At 36.7% G+C, this 12,591-nt stretch overlaps 1 protein-coding gene across 3 annotated transcripts in view; it reads right to left on the reverse strand.

Annotated features, from left to right (window-relative positions):
* Positions 1-4,227: 4,227 nt before the first annotated feature.
* The window catches only part of LOC143248717 (protein patched-like), a 109,208-nt gene continuing 100,844 nt past the window's right edge, over positions 4,228-12,591 (reverse strand). For all 3 annotated transcript variants that reach the window (XM_076497375.1, XM_076497376.1, XM_076497374.1), the window contains 6 exons: positions 12,441-12,583; positions 8,252-8,351; positions 7,356-7,607; positions 6,912-7,089; positions 6,429-6,535; positions 4,228-5,772 (listed from right to left, as the gene is read on the reverse strand). In XM_076497375.1, coding sequence (XP_076353490.1) covers positions 6,429-6,535; positions 6,912-7,089; positions 7,356-7,607; positions 8,252-8,351; positions 12,441-12,583 — 780 coding nt within the window. In that variant the 3' untranslated portion in view covers positions 4,228-5,772. The remainder of the gene's footprint in view (positions 5,773-6,428; positions 6,536-6,911; positions 7,090-7,355; positions 7,608-8,251; positions 8,352-12,440; positions 12,584-12,591) is intronic.

A 12,591-nucleotide genomic window follows, 5' to 3' on the forward strand; every position in this document is an offset into this window, starting at 1 on the left:
CTGAAAGGGTGAACATATTTCGTAGGATAGAAATTTAAACCTGCAGATTGCGAGTCTTAGACACTTGGCCATGCCAACCCGAGACAATAACGAACCCTTGTAATACACTGACCATCATCGGTTTTCTCTCTCATTATATAAAATTAAAGGTTCTTTATATGAGTGGTACTGCATCGTTATTTATATGTTACTTGTCGACAATTAATTTCTTGTCTATTGACATTCAACTCGTAATCTGAGGGTCGTGGGCTCGAATCCCTCTCATATAAAACATTCTCACCTTTTCAGCTATGGGGGCGTTATAATGTTACGATCAATCCCACTGTTCGTTGGTAAAAGAGTTGGCGGTGGGTGGTGATGACTAGCTGTCTTCCCTCTAGTCTTACACTACTAAATTAGGGATGGCTAGCGCAGATAGCCCTCGTGTAACTTGATGCGAAATTCAAAAACACACAAAAATTAACATGGTAAACAAAGGAATCCAAATTCAAGTTAATAAAAGAACTGGTTTCAACTGAAACCGCCAGTACTATATATTGACTCGCCACATTCTCCCCTTTACACAAAGCGACTATTTTTTGTACGGTTTTCAGTAATTTCAAGTCGAAAATGTGCATTTGTACCCAGAACAAGTATGGCTACAAGGAATTTCTCAAAGCTAGTAAAAATATTCACTTAAAGAGCCGGTTTCCTGAACATTTCATTTTCGTATTGCCGGAAATCTATATTTTGTTAAGATGACTTCAGAAGATTTTATTCCCTCAATTGTGTAGTGAAAAGAGAGGTTTAAAAGCCTCACCATTTTCGTCATTTCCTGTAATATAGGGCCTGGCATAGCCTAGCGCGTTCAGGCGTGCGCTTCGTAATCTGAGGGTCGCGGGTTCGCGCCAAACAGGCTCGCCCTCCCAGCCGTGGGGGCGTTATAATGTTACGGTCAATTTCACTATTCGTTGGTAAAAGAGTAGCCCAAGAGTTAACGGTGGGTGGTGATGACTAGCTGCCTTCCCTCTAGTCTGACACTGCTAAATTAGGGGCGGCTAGCACAGAGAGCCCTCAAGTAGCTTTGTGCGAAATTCCAAAACAAACAAACAAAAATCCTGTAATATAAACATGGAATAATCGTCGTGAACATTTACCCTGAGAAACACCAAGTTTCCGCTTTATCAAGAAGCGATATTTCATTTCTTTTAAGTATGTAAATATATTTCACTGTGTTAAAATTTCGGGAATGCTTTAGTAAAGATAGTTTTGTTCAAAGTTGCAACATATGATGATTTTGTTATTCCAAAATTTTATAATTAAAAGTTTGTTGATTTTCACGCAAGAGGGCGCTGCTCTCCGTTAGCAGTCCCTAATTTTGCAATGACAGTCTAAGAGGGAAAGCAGCTAGTCCCTACCATTCATCGCCAACTGTGAGATTAATCTTTCTTATCAATTGAATGTTGATTTAACGTTATAACACCCCCTCAACTAAAGCACAAGCAGTAAGGGGATTCAAATTCATGACACGCTGATTGTGAATCGAAGCGATAATCGCTTGACCTTGCTAGACATTCAGAGGAACGTTTGAGGCCTTATACCGCTAAAAATCGGGTTTTTATATTTGTGGCGAATACACTACGCATAAGTCACTGCGTAGCTTCGTGCTTAACAACCGTAAAATATATATTACTACTACTAAGTACTGTTGAAATAAAGAACCCAATTATGAAGGGCTGGTTCTGGACCAGAAGTTAGCGTAGTGGTAGATTTGTTCGTGACGGGCTTCGCACTTTGAGCTCTGGGTGCGTTATAAACACTAAAAGTTTATATTTAAGTATTCGGTCCAGCTAAGATAATCTTTGTCGCATAAATTACTGCTGGCTATATTTCATCTAGGCACTAGTTCTAAATTAGGTGAGGCTGTCCTTGAACCATCTGTTTGTAGTTGAATTAGAGTACACGAGAGCTAGCCGCTCCTAATTTGGAAGTTAGAGAACAGAAGGAAGGAAAGCAGTTAAAACCCCCCACTCCAACTCGTTAGCTACTTCAACGAAAGAGTGGGAACTGGACCTCACTCTTATAATGCACTCACGGCCTCAAAGTGCGTTTTTATCTTGTTTTATTTCTATGGTAACAAGTCGCTCACTGAGAAACCTCGAATCCATAGTCCGGCACGATAACTGCTTGACCAAGAAGTCTCTGACCTTGCCATCAAGCCCATGCACGTGTAATGTACTGTTAAACTTGAAAACTCAAATTTCAGTTTTAAAAAATGGTTCAGTAGATTTAGCACAATAAATAAATTATATTTAAATGTTTCACAGGCCAGACGTGGTCCAGTGGTTAGCAGACAAACGTCCATATCTGAGGGTTAATGGTTAGGAGCTCGTTACTACTAAACTGCGATCCGAATTAGTGCATTTTGGATGACGATTAAGTCCTATTAATCAATTCGAGTACCTGTTGGGCAGTTGCTTTCCATCTTGTTCACCAATTGTAACGTCGTTCTTGGGTTGGAGGCATTTCAAATTGGTGGTAGTAAAAAAAATTCGTCGTGGACAGGGATGGATACAGAGGGGAGGGATGCATCCCCCAGTGCCCATACCAAAATTGTGTAAATTAATGGGAGATCATCAATATAAAGTACTGATCATCTCAATTAGAATATTTTTGCTGTATGTTTACTTGTAACATGTTATTTAGGGATATATGAAAGTTCATTGTCACATGTTGTGTGATTCAGTATAGTGCTGTACGATTACTTTGTAACTTGATATTTTAGAATAAAATCAATAAATGAGAGTTCAGAGTCATATATGTTTCTCTTCTTTGTTTCTAAATTAAATTCCATGAAGTTTACGTTGCAGTAACAAGGAAAAGTTTACTTGGGGTCGGGTTTAAGTCACTGTTACTTAGTCGATCATACCCCCCACCCCTTACCAAAAAATCCTGTATCCACCACTAGTCGTGGAATTCACAAATCTTTCAGAAGAAATTTACACGTTATTTCAAATATTTGTCTTCCTTCCATTAAGTGTAGTTTGTGACACACTGATGAAGAAAGCTCTTGAATAATTTGATATTTTAAATTACTCTGATGATGCGAGTTTCCTGAAATGGTTGATTTGTTTAAATGGAAAAAGATAGATTCGAGGATCTTTCATTCCGAAATTAGAGATAAGATAATGTTAGTGTTTACACTGATATCACTTTTCACCTGATTTAAATTAAAATACACAAAAACCACTTCGGGAAGTAGCCTTATTTAATAAATCAGGTATTTTATCAATAATAGTAATATAAGGGAAACTTTTTCTTGAAACAGTTGTTTCCAAAATGAGAGTATTTGCATAAACAAAGACATTTTGGTCACGTGTACCCGGTTTTGTGCCACTTAATATCCAAACTTCGAATGTATGTAGAAATCGAAATGTTTATAAGAACTTGATAGAGGAATGAAGATTACAATATTGGTCCTAACCTGATGAATTTATTATATATACAGACAAGCTGTATTGCAGAGGGTGTCCAAGAAAAACCTTGAAACCACAGCCACTACATTGAATTTTAGTGAATATGTTCTACAAGTGTGGATTAACTCTACCTGCTGTTATAACAACAATCAGTCACGTGTTTGAAATCAAGAAACGCTGTTGTTTCTGGACTTTTCGGGCATACTCTATTCTGTTTCGAGTTTCTTTGCAAAACTTTACGAGTGAGTGGTCGTTCCTAAACTTCAACTGAAAGGTTATAGGGCAGCTGTTCAACAACTCTTACAGCAAGTTATTTTGCTGATCGAATGGTGGTATTTGATTGTTGTAGAGAACCCACGGCCCCAATTTGAAGTGCAGTGTCAGTGGTATGCGAATCAAAAACACTCCTATTTATCGTTCGAGCACTTTACCCACTACGTTACCCCTAAAAAAGATGCAGCTGATGACATGCCCCGAAAAGCAAGTTTCTTAACTGTCCTCACACACATAATTAATCCCGTTTATCCTTCATTAACGACTCCCACAGACATGATATATATAAACCAGTCCTTGGGTGGGAGGCGTTTCTCCCTGCAAACGCCGCTGTTGGATAGGCTTTTTAAATCTGGACAGCGTTTGGCCTTGACCCGAAGAGGCAGATTCAAAACTTTAAACTGAACATTTTTTTTCAAGCAAACTGTCCAGCTGGGAAGTTCACACAAAATAGCATTATTTAACAAGATACAAAACCATGAATCTTTTTAAAATCTTATTTAGACTAATTCCCATTTTGGGCTTTATTAGAATATACACAGTGCACAGTTAGCTACTAAGGTAAAATCATTAATTTGATATGTTTGACTTTTAAGTCGCCATTATCTACAATATTTCTTACAATTATTATACATCAGAAACGAAAAAAACAAACACAAAACAACAACAACCAATAATGGGATCAGTTAATACCAATTTTGTTTTTAAAGTTACAATAAAATAGTCTTACAGAACAGAGCACTTATTTTACAAAATAAATAATATTTATCGTCCCAGCTGATAATCGAAACTGTGTCAACTTCAGCGACGTTAATGCGTTGAAAAACAACCGGGTGTTTCCTCCTTTTCCACTCGATTCGAATTTAAAGGATCTCGTTTGTAATATGAAACTCTCACAGTTTTTGTATTCCATGGCCAAATCATTTGGTATTCATTTATATATATTATTCATTATATTGTTGTCGTTCATTCAGACAAATAGATATTTTGAACACTCGTGCTTACACCGATTTCCTCAAAAAAATCTACTTCTTGAAAATTCCGTTGGAGGTCACTACGTGGTCTCAGCTTTTTTTGTTTTCGAACGATGCGACAGTAAAACACAAAGATGTTCATTCAGAGAGCAACATTTCCAAACGAGTCACTGATTATTGACCGAAATTCCGCGAACCTGCGATACATCACTCGTGGTCTGTCCTCGCATAAATATAAAGTACGCTTCTTCAAATATATAAACGCATGTAAAAGATTTTTTTCTTCTTTTGAGCAAAAGACGTTTTCGAAACGAAAGGTCACTCGACGACAGTAAGTCTTCTACGTTTTTTCACAACTACGATATAATACTATTTGCCGTGTTTAGTTACCTATTTGTATTTACTACGTTATGTTATGAGCAGAGATATTTGTTAAACTATTTATAGATACGATTAATACTGCTCAAACTCCAATTGTCTGTGACGTCAGATGACAATTATATATATATAGAAAAAGAAAATTACAAAAAAAATGCCTGAGTGTTGCTCTAAGATTCAGCTTACATCACAACTCGACTAACGAAAGTTTCCCAATTTTAAAACGTTTTTTTTTTTTTCGCTCACAAGTCAACAAACGACACGTGACACCAGTGAGGCAACAATCGGTGATACAGATGGATCACTGTTCCATTTTTATATCGTCGTCAGACTGATAAAGTGAAGACAGTTGTCAGACGTGTAAAACTATGAATACATAACAACAGTGGAGAACTTTTTGGTTCGACAGACTGGACAGCTCCCTCGTGAAATACACCAAGCGTGTTAACCTTTCTCTGTCATACAGCTTAGCACAACAACCTTCAGTGGAACCATGGTCATCTTTTTATACACATCAAGGCTGTATGTTACAGTGCGGCATGATGCAGTACCGATGCTGTTGTTTTTCATGTACAGTCATATAAGTTAATTCTGGGTTATACAGCTATAAATATGCATACGTCAGAGTATGGAGTTAGTAATGGTCCGAGTTGCCACAGCAATATCATACAGTTGTTTAGCACACCGTGTTTCTGGAGATAAAAAAAAAAAAAATGAAACCATTATTTACGGTTGATATATATATTTTAGGTTAAATTCAAACTTATTGGATCATATTTTATCACACGCCAACGTAAAAATAAACTTACGAGTTTTACGCAACTCATCATTGCGTTTCAACTGTCAAGATTCATCACTCCCAGAAAATATTCTGGAAATTTCACTCATAACAAACGCCCCCTACCATCCTGTACCCGTTTATACTCGCGTCCCTAAGACATGCGTTAGGCAACGATCAGTTCAAACTCTCTATTAACCTGAAGATGACCTAGGAAGGTCGAAACGATGTTCTCTGCTTATCAGTAAAATTGTTAATACCCATACCAGCCGTTCTGAATTAAATAATAATAATAAATATTCCAATTTCACGTAGAAATTATCAGTTTTCTTTAAAAATGCCTATTAAATTGGATACAGTATACTGATAACTGAATTAATTTATATGTGTGTTGTGTGTGTGTGTGTGTGTGTGTGTGTACATTCCATCTTTAACTACATTTTAACCAACTGGATAAAATTAGTTAGTATACGATGTATGTTGCTTTTCTTGTCACATATTATTAAAACTGTTCTCTTCTGCCGTACAATTGTTATTTTTTCATCTAACTTAGAAAATATATAAATGTACCTAGGACTTGGAATTACTACTCAAATCAGTGTCTCCATCACTTTGTCGGGAAGAACTTCCTTCTCTCCGTCTTCGATGTTTACAGCTATGCTGCCTCTCTACCGCCCCTGTTAGAATAGGTCGTTTAATAAATTTGTGTAAACAAGAAACAATGTTTCATAATATATTTTTGTAAATTTAAAATTGGAAAAAAATAAAATTATTTAATTTTTAAAAATAAAACCGTTGTTTTAAAACGTTATTTTAATGACAAATTCAATGCAGTCCTAAAATTCGAACTCTTTATTTTGTTTCTAAATAATTTATTTTATTGTCATAAGATGGCGCTACAAATTCGAATAAACAAAAACTGTAGTTTCGCTGGTTGATTTTAACAATATATACTTTATATGATTGAAATATATATAGAATAATAATATAAAGGCTATCCACTAAAAGCTAAAGAATCTAGCACTCAGGTATCGTTTTACAACAAATTCCCACCTGGAAGAGGGGTGTGCACCTCCACTTTCACTTTGGCGGTGGTGGTGACTTTTGTTGTAACAGCCGTCTGCGTTGTGTTTGTATGAAGAACTCGGGAGCAAGAATCGGTCGGACTTGCAGAGCAGCTGCTGGTATGTGTGTTATCTGATGACACACACGTGGTGGTGAGGTTTGGACCCTAAATTTCAAGAACAAGTAATTATTATTTTTACCAATCAAATCTAATATCGGGAAGACGCACAACACATAAAGAGGTTAACTTTTGTAGGCTTAGCTAAATAGTCTTATTTAAATAAATTTAAGCTTGTTGGGGAAACAAAAACGTCGTTTCGATATAGTTAAATGATATTATAATATTTTTTTTTTTCGTTTTCCAGACAAAATAGCACACACTGGTGCCAAAACTTTTATTGTATCTACCGATTTTATTGTTTCGGTGCTTACATTTCCGCCAGTCGTCGCCGTTGTATTAGTTATAGTTGTCGTTTCTACCACTACTTCCGGCTGCACGACAATTTCGTGAGATGAATGGTAGGACTGAGGTTCCTCCGTGATAGTGCTGAGGGAGATCTCAGAGTTGACCCGGGGGTACACTCGCCGACCACTAAAATGTTGAGATGTCCGTGCCCTAGGTCTTGGTGGAGAGGGTTCTGGAGATGGAGTAGCTATTCTGTCTGGATCATCCTTAGGAATCACCTATATTATTAAAAATGGTTTAACAAAGAAGAGAAATCGATTAACAAGTATTTGTATTTTAAGAGATTTTTTTTTGCCAAAAATGTTACACGTTTGCGGTGACATTACTAAGACGAAAGTGTTGTACGTTTACAGTTGCTAGTTACCAACATGGCTTTACGAATAAAACTACTTTAAATTTGCAAACTTCCTACTCATAAAACAAAATCAAACTAATCACATTTTTCCACTTATTTAACTCGACGTTTTAACAAAACTTAATTAATTAGCCTTTAAGGAACCTCAAACAAAAATGATATAATGTAATTATTGTGCTTCTTTACCTTTGTTTAGAAAATCACAGTTCACAAATTTTCACTTAGGGGTTTCTTTATTTTTTCTTATTAAATAAACGACACAGAAATAAACTTACAAAAATACAAGGTTCAGGAAAAATTCCAACATCTTACCACTTGTATTAGCTTTTACAGTTGACCCTTCTATATGCCATACAATCTTTATAATAATAATATTATTATTACATTACTATTATGAAGTTTATACAATTGTAATATAAAAACAAATATACAAAAAAAAAAAACACTACTGCATCATTTGAACATATTTTTTGTATTGAAACAATAAAAGAAACAAAAACCCGATACCTCGCCAGGCGGTCCAATCAAGGAAAGCAACACGGGCAAAAGCAATAATCCGTTTATTAAACCAATGAATACAAGGGCAACCAGGACGTAGAAGAAATACCTGAAATAAATTTAAAATATTTCAAATTGTTCATCCAGCGTTTCTGAATAAATCTAACACTAGCCATCTGTCGGACGAAAAGGAAAAATTCAGTAATTAAACTGTGTGAGTTTGTTTTCTCTGAGCCTGACATAATAATATTTTTTTATTTTTTTAAGAAATAAAATTATACGCATAACATATTGTAGTGTACATGTTACTGACGTTCTGGAGCTGTGGTGGGCAATGTGCTGCCCTCTAGGTATCAACCTGATCCTTCCGTGCATCAAAAACAGAATATCAAACACTGCGAAGGTTAGGTTTTCGTTTGTTTTGGAATTTCGCACAAAACTACACGAGGGCTATCTGTGCTAGCCTTCCCTAATTTAGCAGTGTAAGACTAGAGGGAAGGCAGCTAGTCATCACCACCCACCGCCAACCCTTGGGCTACTATTTTACCAACGAAAAGTGGGATTGTCCGTCACATTATAACGTCCCCATGGCTGAAAGAGCGAGCATGTTTGGTGTGACGGCGATTCGAACCCGTGACCCTCGGATTACTTTAACCACCTGGCCATACCGAGCCGCCACTGAGAAAGTTGACGCTATCTGTGAACAGTGACAACGAGAAAAAAGCCGACGTGCATCAGTGCTAATTTAAACTATTAAAATGTAAACTGTGGTAAGTTATTTTTAGTCGTATTATCTACAACGCTACACAATAATCGAATTATGTTATGCTCATCACTAGTACAGAAATCAAAATTTTAGCGTTGTAAGCCCTCAGACTCACCGCACGGCCATCAAAGGGTCTTTTTTATTTTTGTATGCTGTAATATTTCAGTCATCAGTATCGAATGCTATTTAAAACTTTAATATGTTATATGTATCTCATTTTTATTCAAGCATACAATTTTTGGTTTATGACCGGTAACGGGGGCTTGCACCCCTCAGGGTGTTTAAAATCTTCATGTGTGGCTCACGGATAGTTTAGATTGCCCGTCATTACTTTAGACTATTGCAATATTTTAATTCAGAGCAAGAAACCCAAGAATACGGGTAAGGTGGATAATTTAATATATTATGTAGCAATACTGTGCACTTTAATACAGCCTAGGGCATTAACAGAAAATCCTAGCGTAAGCCTTACCACACAATGACAATTAACTACACCAGAAACACAGCGGCTTTCGTTTTGCTTTTATAACAAATGATTAACATCTTACAAACGCACATTTCAATATATAAAAAAATAATATTAACACATCGCTCAAGAGTTCAATTCATTAAAAAGTTTCTTTCGGGCTACTATACGTTAGTTATACGTTAAAGTATTAAAAAAAGACATTATTTTAGCTTGATTCAGTGGAATGAATAACGTCCCACTGTGAACGTATAGACTGGAACATATAAAGTTCCTTTTTTTTTTTCCAACTCTGATTTTGTTTGCCACAGTCACGGGTGAAGCCCTAGATTCAAGAACCCCTTAGTGCGAGTGTGGGTCTCTCCCTAAGCACCTGCACACTCTATTCTTCACGTTTTTGCCCACCCCCTTCCCTTTCGCCCTGGAGCCTCTGCGTGATGGTGGCCCCAAGTCGGCCTTCCTATGTGCAAGCAAACAGTGCAGTTCCAGGTTCTCATTACCACAGATTTGAAACGGCTATCGCTTCGGGTCAAACTTCGCTAATGAAATCAGCAGCGCTGGACAACTTTATTCACCTGACAATATTATAACTATTTACATACTGTGGTGTTGGGCGTGTGTGTGTGTGGACGTTGAATACAACTATTTATGTCGCACTTTCCACACGTTCAAGAACAAAAACGGCAAGAACATTCAAAAGAAAACTAAAGCCACTGAACAAAAGACAGCTGAGCCCACCTCTTCCACCCACTAAAAGCGACAATTCCCTTCCACCACCAGAAACAAACAGAACTGGTCACAAGGTATATGGGGGATAGATGGGGAGTTACAAGGGCAGGATAGGCTGTGCCCCTGTGGTTTAACAGTTGATTAGAGGCGACCGTCTTGGCTTTATGGCCCACCCTGTTCGAATGATAATACTTGGATTAACATTAGCCTTTAAGATTGTTTATTCAAAGGTTTGTGTTGGCGTGGTCATAGATGGTATCGAGCTGGGTCGCCAATGTGTAAGGACCTCCCATAAGTAACAACTAAAAATATCCATTACATTAGTAATTCCGTATTTAAATCCATTCGATTGGATACTTTTGTTTATTAATCATGAAACGTACTTTTGTATTTTCACCTAAGTAAATTAGAAGCTACGAGTGACCTTTTTTTTTTTTTTTACAGCGTAAAATTCTTTTTACATACGGAACATTGTGACAATTTACAAGCGCTTGCGTTCCTTTAATAGCGCGGGGCTCTCGGGACTTTTATTACAAAGAATCGGGTTTCGATACCCGCGGTAGGCAGAACAGAGGTAGTTAACCGTGTAGCCTTACGCTTAACCAAAAAAAAAACAACCTTGAATCAAATATACTGTTGAAGTGCACGTGCTCTGTAGTCACCGTGAGATAAACCTATACACTGGATAAGTGAAGAAAAAATGTCACTGGCCATTTTTTATTATATAGTCGCACAATATAACAAAATTTTCAAAATACTACATTTATTTCTGAAGTCTTAGAATAGTGTAATGTAAGCCATTACCGGACACTGCTATTCCCCCAGTAACACCGTTTCCAATCCTAACTTACTTAACTTAATGACTGAAGCTGTGACTGAGAAAAAAACAAAACGTATTTTTGATGATGACAAGAAACCCGCTTCAAAAAAAAAAAAAAAATAAAGCTAAATAAAACAAGATACAGAACATTTAACAACAGTTCTATGTAAAATATTTTCTCAACCCAAACGAGCCGTTTTCACATATATATTTCTTAACAACAGTTGCTAACTATCTTCGTTAACCTAAGGATAACCTAAGAAGGTCCAAACGTTGTTCTGTACGTTATTTTAATTAAAGTTTCAATACCTATACCAGCTGTCTTTAGAATACCAAACGAACGCTTACATCTGGTGATTTTTTATTTCTGGAAATTAGGAAAAAGGAATTGTTTTATAATATGTTTTATAATCAGACTGATCTAATTTCTGATCAAAGACTGGAAATAATTCATCCACTCTCTTCAGAAATTTCCACAATTTCACCTCTGCAGAAGATTTCCTCTCACCAGAAAACTGATTTCAACCAAATTTCTCAACAGAAGATTTATATTAACCGTTTCCTCTTCGCAGTTTAACAAGTTTTGTTTCTTTTCCCATTACAAGTTTCATCGAACATTTCTCTCAGGTCTCTGAAGAATGAAGAGAGATTTACGATGTCAATAAATCCTCCTCTCATACTGTCTTCTATCTTATCCCTAACGTGTAATAGTATTCGACGTAATACCTCGGCCAACCAATGAATGTTGGTAAGCAGTAATGCGAAAAAAAATTAAAAAAAATCAGTATTTTGCAGAAAGAATTACTGTGGCTGGTGGCTTAAGTTACATCTGTGACAGCGATGCGTCGTCTTCCATGTTTTAGGAAGTTTTTACCAGTAAAGCACGTGATTAATATTATAATAGACCACACATAATGAAATGTTAAAGTACATACAAGGGATGATATTGTTCTCACTACTTCAAGTGTATAATATTGAAACTATTGACCTAGCTTATATCTGTAGAAACTAAGTGAAGGTGCAGTTATATGCAAAACTATATATACGCTGATCTGTATTTATTAAAATGTTCATAACACCGATTATTCGAACAGGAATCGACTTGGCTTTCTATCTTATGTGTACCAGAGTTAACTTAACCCACGGTCTCCCTAGTTTCCTCTACCACGCCCCTACATTCAAAGAAAGTCTTTCCTTACCACACGTATAAAGTACCCTTTTTTGTCAGTGATGTACTCTCCACATTAATGTCCCAGACACTGTGGTTTAAATAAGGTCACATTTTTATCACAGTATGTAGTTCACTCTCAACTAGGTTCACGTGAGATACACGATTCATTTTTTTAATGTATTAAAACACTCCTTACCACCAGCACCACCAGTCCTTAAAGTCACTCAACATCCCTGCACAGCTTACCTGATGATGAAGTCAAACTCTGAGAAAGCCAACATGAGGACACCTAGAAGAGTGGACATGGCACCATGGATAACGGGAGCAAACATGTGTTCTAATGTCATGGCCATTCTTCTGTTCCTGTCTCCAATACTGGTCAAGAAACCCTACAAAA

Source organism: Tachypleus tridentatus, chromosome 4 (assembly GCF_004210375.1).
Source record: "Tachypleus tridentatus isolate NWPU-2018 chromosome 4, ASM421037v1, whole genome shotgun sequence".
Taxonomy (NCBI): domain Eukaryota; kingdom Metazoa; phylum Arthropoda; class Merostomata; order Xiphosura; family Limulidae; genus Tachypleus; species Tachypleus tridentatus.